The sequence below is a fragment of the Ranitomeya variabilis genome, chromosome 6 (assembly GCF_051348905.1).
Source record: "Ranitomeya variabilis isolate aRanVar5 chromosome 6, aRanVar5.hap1, whole genome shotgun sequence".
Classification (NCBI taxonomy): Eukaryota; Metazoa; Chordata; class Amphibia; order Anura; family Dendrobatidae; genus Ranitomeya; species Ranitomeya variabilis.
In genome coordinates, this window is record NC_135237.1 from 538,528,890 (window position 1) to 538,545,234 (window position 16,345).

A 16,345-nucleotide genomic window follows, 5' to 3' on the forward strand; every position below is an offset into this window, starting at 1 on the left:
AACTTCCTGCCTGACCCCCAGTTTTACCAGTATGTGAGGAGTGGCCTAATGAATAGAACCCTTAGCTCCCCCTGGAGGCCCGGCTGTGAAATGACTTGGTGTCTGTGATACCTGGTCAGATGAACTCCTTCAGTGCCATCAGACGTACCATAGCTCCCCATAGCGGCGGAGCCACAATACTGCAACGACCAGGACTCTGGGGCGCTGCACATGCCAAAGAGATGGGCTTTCAGTTCTACAATATTGGCCAATGCATGCTGGAAATGAAGTCCAAGCACCTATTGTGCTGGAAGAATACTAATGAAGAGGGACAGCCTATTAAAAAGAGTAAACACTAAACTACAGAGCATAATAATTTGGACAGATATATTAAACTTGTCCGTGCACCAAAAACATTTTTACCTTTGTTGTCGGGGATTGGGGCAGCAAGACTTTGCTTTTCTACAGGTTTTGTGTGAAAGGACAGGTAAGTTTTATGGGCTGTTAGTGCACAGTTGGTCTACATTACGTATGGACGGTGGGTGGTCTCTGGTTGGCAGGGAAATGCAAAGCTTCAATACTAGGTCTTGTATCATCCTCCTACCCAGTGCATAAGGGAAACGTTCACCAGGTTCTCTTAATATGAATGTTATTTTTAAGTCGGTCTTCTAAAATAAACCATATGGTCGTCCTGCCCGCCGCACCTTTCATCGGCAGTCTACGGCTCTGATTATATCATGTTTGCTTTTGGCTATGACCTGTGTATTTGCACTCGCAGTAGTGGGAAGTTGACTGTCTGCCTAAACTCCTGTGTCCTCTCCTCCTCCCAGGCTTCAGTATTTTTGCGATCGGAGTGGCGGATGCAGACTATGCAGAGCTAGTGAACATTGGCAGCAAGCCCAGCGAGAGGCACGCGTTCTTTGTCGACAACTTTGATGCCTTCAAGAAAATAGAAGATGAACTGATCACATTTGTCTGCGAGACAGCAACAGCAAGTAAGAGCCAACGTCTAATGTCTTCTCATCCTCTTCCATACACAGACTCTATCAGAAAAAGTTCCTTCCTGGGACCTTCACCTGGGACCTTTTTTATGAGCTAGAAAACTTCTTTGTGTTACGTGCACATGACATCTTCTAGACTCCAATAAATGACACTATAGGAGAGAAGAGCGCAACTAGGTTCTTAAAACTGGTGACCAAATTATAACATTAAATCTGGAAAATTCGTGGATTCCATCTGCGCTGCTGCATAAGTAAAGGTCCAGGCGAGTTGAAGATAAAGAATGGTGGTTTATTCTCAACGCGTTTCGAAGTCAATAGGACTTCTTCCTAGCATCTCCTGAGGAAGAAGTCCTATTGACTTCGAAACGCTAAACTGTTACTGAGTGTTAGATACAACAGTAACTCTCTACACAAAGGTGGAGGTTCATCCTCGTCACCTGCAAGTCCTTACTTGTTTACTAGATGGCAGCCCACTTGGGTTTTCCATATTTTAAAGGGTTTGACCACTTTATTATTATTATTATTATTATTATTATTGTACATTTTTATAGCACCATTTATTTTATGGCGCTTTACATGTGAAAAAGGGGGCAAATATAGACAAATACATTAAACATGAGCAAAAAACAAGGCACACAGGTACATAAGGAGGGAGGACCCTTCCTGCGAAGGCTCACAGTCTGCAGGGGATGGGTGAGGATACACGAGGAGAATAAATAGATATTTAAGTGTGTTTCACTTATAAATATGTAGAACTTTTGATATACTTTTCTTGCCCTGATCTCTAATGGTACGGCAGTTTAGCTTCCAATTTGTGCTAAATGCATTTCCTGGGATGACTTGTTAATATTGGTGAATAGGGTTGAATAGCTGTCCCCTGCCATGTCTGTGCATCAAATATGTGCATAAAAATTATGGGGTCCCAGAGCAGATTTCAGAATTGCCATTGTTCCCCAAATAAAGCAAAACATGAAAACAACAAAAGGGGTTACTGCAAATTGGCTGGTTGCAGTCACAAAAGAGTGTAATATCTCACAACTTTTAAAGACAGGGAAGCAAGACTTGTATTGAAGCATGCGCACAAAAAATAGCGCCTCTGCTGATGCCCTTTAGTGGTCCCACCCACTAAGATACCCCTTTCATGGTCACCATTCAGAATGATATGCCTTTCATGCTCCTTCACAAAGTATGATGCCCCCACACTCACAGTATGATGCCCCACAGTGACCCCCAACACAGTATGATGCCCCGCAGTGACCTCCAACACAGTATGATGCCACACAGTGACCTCCAACACAGAATGATTCCACACAGTGACCTCCAACACAGTATGATGCCCCGCAGTGACTCCTAACACAGTATGATGCCCCACAGTGACCTCCAACACAGAATGATGCCACACAGTGACCCAACACAGTATGATGCCCCGCAGTGACCCCCAACACAGTATGATGCCCCGCAGTGACCTCCAACACAGTATGATGCCACACAGTGACCCCAACACAGTATGATGCCCCGCAGTGACCTCCAACACAGTATGATGCCACACAGTGACCTCCAACACAGAATGATGCCACACAGTGACCTCCAACACAGTATGATGCCCCGCAGTGACTCCCAACACAGTATGATGCCCCACAGTGACCTCCAACACAGAATGATGCCACACAGTGACCCCAACACAGTATGATGCCCCGCAGTGACCCCCAACACAGTATGATGCCCCACAGTGACCCCCAACACAGTATGATGCCCCACAGTGACCCCAACACAGTATGATGCCCCGCAGTGACCCCCAACACAGTATGATGCCCCGCAGTGACCCCCAACACAGTATGATGCCACACAGTGACCCCAACACAGTATGATGTCTCGCAGTGACCCCAACACAGTATGATGCCCCGCAGTGACCCCAACACAGTATGATGCCCCACAGGGACCCCAACACAGTATGATGCCCCACAGGGACCCCAACACAGTATGATGTCTCGCAGTGACCCCCAACACAGTATGATGCCCCACAGTGACCCCCAACACAGTATGATGCCCCGCAGTGACCCCCAACACAGTATGATGCCCCACAGTGACCTCCAACACAGTATGATGCGCCACAGTGACCCCCAACACAGTATGATGCCCCACAGTGACCCCCAACACAGTATGATGCCCCACAGTGACCCCCAACACAGTATGATGCCCCACAGTGACCCCCAATACAGTATGATGCCCCACAGTGACCCCCAACACAGTATGATGCCCCACAGTGAACCCCAGCACAGTATGATGCTCCACAGTGACCCCAACACAGTATGATGCCCCACAGTGACCCCCAACACAGTATGATGCCCCACAGTGACCTCCAACACAGTATGATGCCCCACAGTGACCCCCAACACAGTATGATGCCCCACAGTGACCCCCAACACAGTATGATGCCCCACAGTGACCCCCAACACAGTATGATGCCCCACAGTGACCCCAACACAGTATGATGTCTCGCAGTGACCCCAACACAGTATGATGCCCCGCAGTGACCCCAACACAGTATGATGCCCCACAGGGACCCCAACACAGTATGATGCCCCACAGGGACCCCAACACAGTATGATGTCTCGCAGTGACCCCCAACACAGTATGATGCCCCACAGTGACCCCCAACACAGTATGATGCCCCGCAGTGACCCCCAACACAGTATGATGCCCCACAGTGACCTCCAACACAGTATGATGCGCCACAGTGACCCCCAACACAGTATGATGCCCCACAGTGACCCCCAACACAGTATGATGCCCCACAGTGACCCCCAACACAGTATGATGCCCCACAGTGACCCCCAATACAGTATGATGCCCCACAGTGACCCCCAACACAGTATGATGCCCCACAGTGAACCCCAGCACAGTATGATGCTCCACAGTGACCCCAACACAGTATGATGCCCCACAGTGACCCCCAACACAGTATGATGCCCCACAGTGACCTCCAACACAGTATGATGCCCCACAGTGACCCCCAACACAGTATGATGCCCCACAGTGACCCCCAACACAGTATGATGCCCCACAGTGACCCCCAACACAGTATGATGCCCCACAGTGACCCCCAATACAGTATGATGCCCCATAGTGACCCCCAACACAGTATGATGCCCCACAGTGAACCCCAGCACAGTATGATGCTCCACAGTGACCCCAACACAGTATGATGCCCCACAGTGACCCCACAGTATGATGCCACACAGTGACCCCCAACACAATATGATGCCCCACAGTGACCCCAATACAGTATGATGCCCCTCTTCCTGCCATGCAGAATAGTGCACCGACAAAAAATAAATACTGAATCAGCTGCTCTGGTCTGTACTGTGTGTGGCTCTACATCTGGTGTCCTGATTTCACCACAATCTGCGTCCCTAGAATGTAGATACGGTTGAATAGAAAGGTGGAACAGGGAGCTGTCAGCTCCCTGCTCCACCTTTCTATTGAACTATATATGCATCATAGGCATACAGATTCTCATGAATTCAGGACACCAGGAGAGAGGAAGGGTTCAAAGTGTCCATGTGGTAATTTCTCAAAGAAGTGGACCTGATGGCACTGAAGATGGCAATGTTATCAGGAGATCGGGGCACCTTAGGAAATAAACGTGTATACAGTAAGTTCTTTATATTTATTGAAGAAACTGCTATATAGATTTGTTTTAAAGTGGACAAACCCTTAAAATAGGACATGACTGAATGAAAACACACCAACCAGCAGAATGAGGGGCCATGGTGCTCTAGAAAGCCCCTTCATCCTTTACAATGGTGCAGTGACTGGCCCTTATAGGGGGCTTTACACTGAGTCTGGGTAAGCAGTAAATGGGCTGGGGCGCTTGACGATATATATACTGGTTGTGTGACATATACTTATGTATTTTTCAGCTTGTCCGTGGGCGTACATTCAAGGCAACAGTGTGTCAGGTATGTTTGTCCCCCAGGTGAATTATTCCCAGTTGGACCCCTTGTGATTTTCATTCTTGGCTTTGATGATATTTTGCTCTTTACCTTATTATAGACCTGTTTTACTCCTACATCGGTAAGACGATCAGTGCACGAGTACAGAAACTTAAATATTAACATTGTAACCGGCTATTTCTATGTATTTACAGGATAACAATGTGTGCATTATTCTAAACCGGCTAACGATGTTGATTCTGTAGGATAATTACCTTACAGATACTTTGCTTTTATTGTTTTTTTTTAACCGATTTTTTTGTTGTTGTTATTTTGAGTTATTATTTTTTTAACCGATTTCTTGCGAAATTCTTATGGTTGCCCTTAGAATCTGACAGCAGTTTAGCTTCACCCCTGTGTCAGCTGAATTCCCATGTTGCCCTGATCTCTGGTAAAAAGAAATTAGTATGATCCTTATTTCAGCTTTACGTAGCCAATCTGAAGAAAGTAAAGCAGAGTACTTAGGTAGATTTTAGGGTATGTTCACATGCAGCGGATTTTGCTGTGCTGAGTTGGGAGGAAAAATAGTATGTTTTTTAGTACTATTTTTTACTGCATTTTTTTTCCATTTATTTGAATGGGTGAAAAACGCAGCCTAAATTCATAAGGAAGCGAAAAGCTGCAGATTAAAAAAAAAAAAAGACTCCTAGCAGCTCAAGAAATATAAGGAACAAAAATGAAGCATGTGACCTACAATACCAAACGCAGCCTGTAGACAAGAGTGGCGCTGTTTCTGGAGAAAAGTGATCACATTTCTCTCATTCCAACCTCTTTAAGTGTTGATAAGAGAAGTTTTCATTGGCTGATCAAAACCTTTATGCATTTTTGGCCTTCTGTACAGGTAGCATGTGCCAGGTGCTGACTATTAAACTGCCATTACAGTGATCATAGGCAATGTCCAGCTCTCCAAAGATGGGTAATATTACATAATTGTTTCCAACATGTTAAAGTCCACAAATTCTACAAATGTTGGTGGAACTTCTCATGGACATGTCACGTTTAGTGATGAGCGAATATACTCGTTACTTGAGATTTCTCGAGCACGCTCGGGTGACCTCCGAGTATTTTTTAGTGCTCGGAGATTTAGTTTTTCTTGCCGCAGCTGAATGATTTACATCTGTTAGCCAGCATAAGTACATGTGGGGGTTGCCTGGTTGCTACGGAATCCCCACATGTAATCAAGCTGGCTAACGGATGTAAATCATTCAGCTGCGGCGATGAAAACTAAATCTCCGAGCACTAAAAAATACTCGGAGGACCCCCGAGCGTGCTCGAGAAATCTCGAGTAACGAGTATATTCGCTCATCACTAGTCACGTTCTTTGGAAGGATGCCAATGCAACACATGGAGAACCATTGGATATCTGTCTAATGAATGGACAACCCTTTAAGTTTTAGACTTTCATGTGTGATTTTGATAGAGCAGCCTTCCCACCTATAGGAGATACACATCTGAGTAATAAAGATGCTTTCATTGTACAATTCCAGGGTTCAAAATGATGGAAATGTTTGGCTTGGTGGAGAAGGAGTATGCAGCCATTGATGGGATCTCTATGGAGCCTGGAACCTTCAATAACTTCCCTTGTTTCAGAATACACAAGGATGCGCTGGTGTCCCAACCCACCAAGTATGTACGAGTCTAATGGATGATGTCCACATATGTATATTTTTACAGATCGGTCTCCATTAGCCAAAAAACTAAGGAATCAACACTCACAGGGTTTTTTTTTCTGGGAATGGATCAGGTCAACCATGCTTTCAAGCACTATTTTTGTGAGGGTGGTGGAAGCAGGACTCACAGGCTTTCTCTACGAGTTACAGAGGGAAAGGAGACTCCTAGGCTTTCTGTATCAGGTACAGAAGGAAGCAGATCTTCTTGGCTGTCTCTGAGTTTACAGAGGGAAGTAGGACTTTCAGGTGTTCTTTTTGAGTTACAGAAAGAAGCAGGACTCTCAGGTTTTCTCTGAGTTACAGAGGGAAGCTGGAGTCCCAGGTATTCTCTATAAGTTACAGATGGAATGGGGACTTCCAGGCAATCTCTATGAGTTAAAGAGGAAAGCAAGACTACCACTGCTTTCTCTGAGTTCCAGAGGGAAGCAGGTCTCCCATGTGTTCTCTATGAATTACGGAGCGAAGCAGGACTCCCATACTTTTCTATGAGTTACAGAGGGAAGCGGGACTCCCAGTCTTTCTCTATGAGTTACAGAGGGAAGCAGAAGTCCCAGGTTTTATGAGTTAAAGAGGGAATGGGGACTTACAGGCTTTCTCTATGAGTTACAGAGGGAAGTAGGACTCACAGGCTTTTTCTAGGAGTTACAGAGGGAAGTAGGACTCACAGGCTTTCTCTAGGCGTTACAGAGGGAAGTAGGACTCACAGGCTTTCTCTATGAGTTACAGAGAGAAGCAGGACTCACAGGCTTTCTCTATGAGTTACAGAGGGAAGCAGGACTCCCAGGCTTTCTCTAGGAGTTACAGAGGAAAGTAGGACTCACAGGCTTTCTCTATGAGTTACAGAGGCAAGCAGGTCTCTCAGACTTTCTCTATGAGTTACAGAGGGAAGCAGGTCTCACAGACTTTCTCTATGAGTTACAGAGGGAAGTAGAACTCACAGGCTTTCTCTATGAGTTACGGAGGGAAGCAGGATTCCCAGGGTTTCTCTGAGTTACAGAGGGAAGTAGGACTCCCGGGCTTTCTTCATGAGTTACAGAGGGAAGCAGGACTCCCAGGCTTTCTCTATGAGTTACAGAGGGAAGTAGGACTCACAGGCTTTCTTCATGAGTTACAGAGGGAAGCAGGTCTCACAGACTTTCTCTATGAGTTACAGAGGGAAATAGAACTCACAGGCTTTCTCTATGAGTTACGGAGGGAAGCAGGACTCCCAGGGTTTCTCTGAGTTACAGAGGGAAGTAGGACTCCCGGGCTTTCTTCATGAGTTACAGAGGGAAGCAGGACTCCCAGGCTTTCTCTATGAGTTACAGAGGGAAGTAGGACTCACAGGCTTTCTTCATGAGTTACAGAGGGAAGCAGGACTCCCAGGCTTTCTCTATGAGTTACAGAGGGAAGTAGGACTCACAGGCTTTCTCCATGAGTTACAGAGGGAAGCAGGACTCCCAGGCTTTCTCTCTGATTGAGCAATAGAGGAAGGAGTCACATGCTTTCTCTATAAGGCGACAGGGGAAGCAGGCCTCCATTTGCTCTAACCTAGTGGCTACTGTCCACTGAATAACCCTTTGAAGTCCCAATTTGTGCAGCCAATAAAGGATCATCGTATGCAAAACCACCTACCTGTCTCATTAGATTGCCCATGGTACCAATCCTAAAATATTATGAAGTGATCTCTCCTAATCAGTCAGCCATGGTGGTCATATAAGAAAATGTATGATCCTTTCCAGAATTCAATACATAGCTACAAAACAACATGCGGATATTGTATCCTTGTACACTAAATCCTTACCCCATGTTCTCCTTGTTACAGACACATTCATCCAGAGGGCCTTCCGTCAGATTACACCGTTTCCTTCCTTTTCCGAATCCTTCCTGACACCCCTAAAGAACCATTTGCACTCTGGGAAATCTTAAATAAAGAATATGAGCCGCTAGTTGGTGTAATACTCGACAGTAAGTTGTTATGGAAGAGATGGATGTGGGATAACTTTGTTCTTTAAAGGGTATGTAAAGCTTTGCAGCCCTTCTTTTACATTGCTCCAATTCATTATGTATACAGCTCCTATGCAGACCTATGTGTCTCCTTGGATACAGACTATAAATTATTCCACTCCCTATACCTCGTCTCCTTGCTAATCTGCAGGATCAGACTACACACACAGAAGGTTTGTAGTGGAGAAACATTGCTCTGCATAGGAGCTGTATACACAAACCGGTGGGACTTATAGCAGTTAAAGTAGTAAAAATAGTTACAAAAAGCTAGATATAGTTTAAAAGGCTTGAATTATTAATTGTAGATTGTTTTAGGCTGGATTCAGACATTAATGTCTCGCGTCTGAGTAGGGATCGCAATGCACGGACTGGGAGCAGATCTCATGACCCAAACTCAACAGCCCCATGGGCACATATCAAGTTTGGGCCAGGAGACCCACGGCCGGTCCGTGTCTCGCGATCCCTACTCGGACCGTGGAACATGGATGCGTGGATCCGGCATTACACTGCTTTTAGATTTTACGTCTATACTTACATGAGATTGTTTTCTGTACAGACAATGGAAAGACCTTGACTTATTTCAATTATGACAGTAAGGGGCAGTTTCAAACCATTACCTTTGAAGGACCAGAAGTTAGGAAGATTTTCCATGGCAGTTTCCATAAGGTCAGTGTAAAAGATCCACATTATAATATCAATATCAAAGGGTTCTTTACAGTTAGAGCAGTCAGACTGTGGATTGCCCAACCGGAAGACATAGTATCAGCCTTTAACTGGTGGGAAAAAAAGAAAGGTTGAACTTGATGGATCTACATCTTTTTATAACCTATGTAGCATTATAGGACATTTTGTTTTCACTTAATGTGTTTTTCCCAACTTCGTAAATGGTTATTGTTGGATATTGCTTGGAAATACAAATACAATCATTTTAATCCCAGAATACATGCATTTAAATGGTTTATTTTCATGATGGCATTTTGGTATTGTTGGATACTGCTTATAAAAACGAGCACTTTTGCAATTTACTGCTTTTTAAAATTTGAAACCGTTTTTGAGATAAACATTCAGATTAAGAAGGGGTTGTCCTAGTAGTGGACAACTCCTTTAACACTTGTCTTTTGTTTACATCTTGTTGCCTTGGAGACCGACCACGGCTGTTAAACAGTAGAACATGCACAGCACTTACAAATTGTTTTCTATTGAGCTTGTAGGTGCTGTTCTGAGGCCGGCCAGGATCGCTAAAAAGCGCAATGTTTCCTCCTAATCCCGGCCAGCTTCAGCGCACTGCTTACAATCCAGACAGCTGCGATGGTCGGTCTCCTAGGCAACAGCAGTAAGCTAAAGAAAAGTATTAATATCTCAAGAACGACTGCAAGTTTAAAAAAAAAACAGTAAATTGCAAAAGTGCTTGCTTTTACAAGTACTACCTAACGATACTAAAATGTAAACATAAAACTAACCCTTCAAATGGGCTTTGAATAATTTCGCAATAGGGTTTAATTAAATGGTTTGCACCATTTGACATTTACAGCTTCTTTCCTTACAGTTTGTCGGCTGCATAATGAGTTAACTTAGAATCCACAAGCAAGTCGAATCTGATGGCGATTATAATAACTCTTTGATGTGACTTTTTCTGGACTCCTTTTTTTACCACTGACCACAACAAAGTTGAGCTGAACTTTGATGTGGTCGTAAAACATCTGAAAGGAAAAGACAGGAGTATGCCAAACAATGCCATACTGTATATACTGGAATAAAACAAGTTATAGGGTGGAAAGAGCACCTATCAGACACTTCTGTGGATGTTTGACATTTAAATTACATATAAAGCCCCCTACATAATATCAATAGACAACTCTAGAAAGCAAAAAAAAAGCAGAGTCCTGTTGTGGCACAGATTTATGACAGTATTTATCTTCCAGGTACACATAGTAATAACCAAGACGACTGCCAAACTGGTCATCGACTGCAAACAAGTGGGCGAGAAGCCAATAAACGGAGCTGGAAACATCTCAGTCGATGGCTTGGAAGTTCTGGGAAGGATGGTTCGATCTAGAGGACCAAAGGACAACTCTGCTCCAGTAAGTGCAATGTGTCCCACCATTAGACGTACGGAAGGCTTTCTTGACAAAGGGCCATTCATGACTAAACCCACTCAACAAATTCCTGCGGTCCGTGTTATCCCGTTAGGCAATAAATTTACATTTATGAGATTGCTCCATTGTCTGTCCTCAGTATGGAGATAATGCGCTAACGCAAACACAAGGAGCACGAGAGATAGTAAAAATAATTGGTTATTGGAGATCGGCCTAAACACAAAAAAAGCCTTGTACACAATGGCTGCTTCATTAATTACCCGACCCCACTCACAACCAGAGGGAAACAAGTGGCTGCATTCCAACCAGACGTCAACGTAACCAGGCCGGCTCATTAATGGACTCCATTGTTTAGTGCACGGAAAGGAAGTTTTGTGTTTTTGTGAAGGTCTTACAAATTTTATTGGTTTACCAAGCTGCCCACTTTTCGAAAAATCCTCTGTTTAGGAAAGAAGTTACTGAGGGAGTTGTAGGTATTCTGTCTCTTTCATTAGTTAACCCAATAGACCCCTAGAGCCTTAAAATTAAAGTCCAAGTTGCTTTTTTTTTTACATCATTCCAGGCTTAGTGTTTTAGCATTATAGATTACATGTTAATCTTAAGGTACCGTTACACTAAGCGACGCTCCAGCGACATAGACAACGATCCGACCTAAACTAGATCGCTGCAGCGTCGCTGTTAGGTCGCTGTAGAGACGTCAAACACAGCAGCTCCAGAACGATGCAGGAGCGATCCAGTGACGTAACGGCGACTCACTTATCGTTCACGCTCCATGTAAAACATCGCTGGCATCATTGCTTTTGCTGTCAAACATGACGATACACGCCGGTCTGACGACCAAATAAAGTTCCAGACTTCTAGCTCCGACCAGCGATATAACAGCGGGATCCAGATCGCTGCTGCGCGTCAAACTCAACAAGATCGCTATCCAGGACGCTGCAACGTCACGGATCGTTGTCGTTCTCGTTGGAAAGTTGTTTAGTGTGAAGGTACCTTTAATCCCAATGGTGGGATTACTACTTTGTGTTGATCCAGTGGTGGTATTGCATTGATAACTTCCAGGTGTGTACATGAGGTTCACAGGAATTTTTCGTGATGTAGCATTCCACTTCGGGTGAACGAATTAAAGATTTGTTCCATAAACACCATGTATCACCTTTCTACGGTAATAAATGAGTGCAACCACGTGGACCCCTACCAATTCCAAGAATGAGCGTTGCGAAGTCTCCTTTGTGAGTAAAGCTGTTCGCCGTTATTTCCGAAGTCCTGTATAGATTATTCTTCTGAAGCGGTGGTCACACATGACTATGGGAAATTATGTAAATTATGTTAATACTATAAAATTCAGTGATTTCATTTGGGAAAAAGTCATATATCAACCTTCCATAGAGTCAATAGGTAAGCCTTGATCCCTAGTGATCCACTGTTTAGCTCACAACCTTGGTCATGTAGTATCCATTCTTGGGATCCATCTCAAGCCTTTTTTTATGGTCACCTGGTAATCCTATGGTTTAGCCTCTGTTATGACTGTTTAAGCACATTCACACGGATTACATACAAGCCAGGAGAGACAAACAGCTGATCCCAACAGGTCAGACTAACAAAGTCCTTAATTTGACCCCTATTTGTCCCTGCCTGACCTCAGAGGTTGGCACCTAAATATAGGTAATGGCACCCCACTCAATGTTGGCTGATCATGAATGTCCGTAACTGCACCCTCTCTATAAACAATGTGCAATCCTAAAACAATAATAACTATAAAGTGAGATGCACAAAAATTTGAGGGAAAGGCCCAGGCCTATGAATGTGTTCACAGGGAAGATGGAAGAGAATAAGAAGAACCACATAACAAACGGAATACATTGGAAACCTCCCAGGCCCCAAAAGCAAAAGAAAGGAAAGGGTACTGGGGAGCAATACACAGAAACAGACTGTAGGAAAAGCAACAGAGATTAACAAGCTAAAATAATTCCTATCTGAGGAACTGGATCTCCAAACACCAGTTGTCTTGAAATCTAGCCAGCAAAGATGCAAGCAGGGCCAGCGTTAGGGGCAGGCAGACCAGGCAGCTGCTGAGGGCCCTCGCTTCTCCAGGGGTACCCAACCAGTGGCATTCTGCTAATAGCGGCAAACCGTGTGGCCACTATGGGGCCTGTGAGTAAGAGGGCCCCTGCATCACGCATTCAACTTATCGGCATCATAGATGCAGACACAGTTGAAAGCAGTGATGGAGGTGAGAGCGTCAGATGACGCTCTCTCTCCCATTACTCCCCCTCTGCTTCTGACTCAGCAAGCGCATTATGATGTCACTTCATCGTGAGCCTAACTGTGCCAGCAGTGGAGCTGATGAAACTGGATCAGAGCCTGGAGAAGCGCAGGAACGAGGAGGAGAGGTGAGTATTGTATGTGTGTGTTGCTGCACTATACTGTTTCTATGTGGGGGCTGCACTATACTGTGTGTGGGGGCAGCATTATACTGTTTGTGTGGGGACTGCACTATACTGTGTGTGGGGGGCTGCATCATAATGTGTGTGGTGGGGCTGCACTATACTGTGTGTGTGAGGGGCTGCATTATGCTGTGTGCATGTGTGGGCTGCACTATACTGTGTGCATGTGGATTGCACTATACCGTGTGTGGGGCTGCACTATACTGTGTGTGGGGGCTGCATTATGTTGTGTGTGAGGGGGCTGCATTATATTGTGTGTGGGGGGCTGCATTATACTGTGTGTGTGAGGGGGCTGCATTATATTGTGTGTGGGGGGCTGAATTATACTGTGTGTGAGGGGGCTGCATTATATTGTGTGGGGGGCTGAATTATACTGTGTGTGGGGCTGCATTGTACTGTGTGTGCGGGGGGCTGCATTATATTGTGGCGTGGGTGGCTGCATTATACTCTGAGGGGGCTGCATTATACTGTGTGTGTGAGGGGGCTGCATGATATTGTGTGTGTGGGGCTGTGTCACGGGTTCCTTCTCCGGTATCACACAATCAACAGAGCAAGAGAATAGTGAACAATTCCAAGACCTTTATTTAGGCAAAACACGAAAGGTCCATATATAGGATCCATCACACAAAGGATTAAATATTCCAGAACACGAATGCAGTTCAGTTACAGAATAAAAGTCCAACAATCCAGCACAGAGGGTAACAGTCCATATTCTATTCTCTCTCTCTCATATACTCTTCACATCATGGTTCCACATCAGACTGATCTCTGTCTCTCACCTCCCTGATATTTACAAGTCTCCCCCCTCATTCACAGGCCAGGAGGGGGAAGGTCTCAGGGGCTCATTGTTTCAACAAGCTAGGTCAACATGTCATTAGCATATTAGCAAACAACATTATTCACTGATCCTGTGGAGAGATAACAATACAGAACTGTGGGGAGAATATCAGATGGCAAATAACAACTCATCCTGCAAGATACAGTAACACCATGATAATCAGTAAAATAGAAATATACACAAAAATGATACCCACATAGCATATCACACCATCACAGGCTGAATTATACTGTGTGTGGGGGGCTGCATTATACTGTGTGTGTGAGGGGGCAGCATTATATTGTATGTGGGGGGGGGGCTGAATTATACTGTGTGTGAAGGCTGCATTATACTGTGTGTGTGAGGGGGCTGCATTATATGTGTGTGGGGGGCTGAATACTGTGTGTGTGGGGGGCTGCATTATATTTTGGTGTGGGTGGCTGCATTATACTCTGAGGGGGCTGAATTATTCTTTATGAGGTGTCTGCATTATAGTCTATGAGGGGGCTGCAGTATACTCTGAGGGGGGCTGCACTATATCCTATGAGGGGGATGCATGATACTCTATCAAGGACCATGGGGAGTACATTATACTATATGTACTATAGTGTATCGAGGACTATCTGTCCCCATCATTCTTCCTGAGCTGATGTACCGAAACTCGGGAACAAGCGTCGAACAACTTCAATATTGTCGATTACACTCGTTTAACTGCCTGAACTCAGCGCATGTAAATACAACCAAAATGTTTCTGTGTGATGGTGCAATATGTGAGTATTTGGGGTCCCAGTTTAAACTTTTTCCCAGGGCCCCACTTTGTCTAAAACCGGACCTGGATGGCAGGTGCAAGGTGAGTATAAAGAGCCCCTCTGAAGAAGCGATAGGACAGAACCAAAATGGGAAGTGAGAGGAACCTGAAAAGAAGCAAACCAAAGATAGGAGAGAAAGACAAAAGAACCATCAGCAGTTGGACAGCTACCAAACTGGCTGTGGCTCAGCAGAAAGAGAAACCAGCCATGTAGCAAGAGGTCACCGAATCGAGTCCTGAAACTGAGGCATGACAGCCACGTTTCGTAAGGTTTGATAGCCATTTCTGGTAATGAGAAGAGGTACATTAAATCTTTTGTGACCCATTGTCAATCCCTGTTGTTCCAGTGGGTTAGTAACGCAGTGTTCATTCTCAGCCATCTAATAGATTACTGCCTATCCTTGGTGAGGATTTATGGTAGATTTCTGATGATCAAGTGTTAATGGTCTTTTCTTGGTAATCCATTGGTTTAGTCTAAAGCTAGCCATACATATCAATGCTTCGGCTGATTACTTGGCCAACAGACATCTCAGTTATTATTATTATTATTATTTATTGTTATAGCGCCATTTATTCCATGGCGCTTTACATGTGAGGAGGGGTATACATAATAAAAACAAGTACAATATTCTTAGACAATACAAGTCATAACTGGTACAGGAGGAGAGAGGACCCTGCCCGCGAAGGCTCACAATCTACAAGGGATGGGTGAGAATTCAGTTGTCTTTCCTTGATAACTCTGCTGGTGTCTTATCTCCGGGAGAACAAATCAATCATATCAATCATAAATCCAAAATCTGACGTTCTGATATGGCTAATTGATATATCTCACTAACGATCAGTTTTCCGGTGCCCTATACACATTAGCTGCGTGTGGTTTATAGTGTTAAGGCAGAGTTCTTCTACATGGATTTTCAAGAGTACCCGCTTCAAGATCCTTCAAAATCAACATCAAAAACTGCTTGAAATACTCTTGATGTGGACTTTTTAGAGGATCTGCTTCAAAATCCTCTTAAAAAAGCAACTAATCCTCAGAAAAAAAGCTTTCAAATTTCTATAAAAAGTCTCGTATTAATTTCTAGTAAAAAAAATCCACTTTGCTGTTCGCATTAGAAAGATTTTTATCTAATTTTTATTCTTGAAGAGGTTTTTCAAAAACAGCTGATGGGAAAAAAATTCTGGCGTTTTCTGCTCGGAATACCTCTGTACGTTACAATACAAGTCAATGGGAAACTTGAAAGATGTCTTGAGAACGACCGGAAAACGATAGTGAAAGAGACGTCACAAAAACTATGGAAAAACCCTCCAAAAGAACATCGGCAGCCAAACCCATCAGAAAAATGATAGGAAATGAGCGAAAAAACGACACAAAAGACACTTCAGGAAAAAAAAAACTGCAGAACTTCCTGAAGTTCCTCCTACTTGAAAAACCTGGTGCGATCGCCTGTGTTTAAATGACGTGTGCACATAGTCTGAGATGCTTCAGGAAATAGAAAAACTGCCGCAAACTCCCAAAAAATTAACGTTTCCTTAAGTGGCTTGAGCC

The 16,345-nt window shown here is 44.3% G+C and overlaps 1 protein-coding gene across 4 annotated transcripts in view; it reads left to right on the top strand.

Annotated features, from left to right (window-relative positions):
- COL14A1 (collagen type XIV alpha 1 chain) overlaps positions 1 to 16,345 on the top strand; it is a 193,363-nt gene that overhangs the window by 139,169 nt on the left and 37,849 nt on the right. For all 4 annotated transcript variants that reach the window (XM_077271151.1, XM_077271154.1, XM_077271153.1 and 1 more), the window contains 6 exons: positions 810 to 974; positions 4,904 to 4,942; positions 6,463 to 6,601; positions 8,450 to 8,592; positions 9,188 to 9,297; positions 10,554 to 10,712. In XM_077271151.1, the coding sequence (XP_077127266.1) occupies positions 810 to 974; positions 4,904 to 4,942; positions 6,463 to 6,601; positions 8,450 to 8,592; positions 9,188 to 9,297; positions 10,554 to 10,712 (755 nt within the window). The remainder of the gene's footprint in view (positions 1 to 809; positions 975 to 4,903; positions 4,943 to 6,462; positions 6,602 to 8,449; positions 8,593 to 9,187; positions 9,298 to 10,553; positions 10,713 to 16,345) is intronic.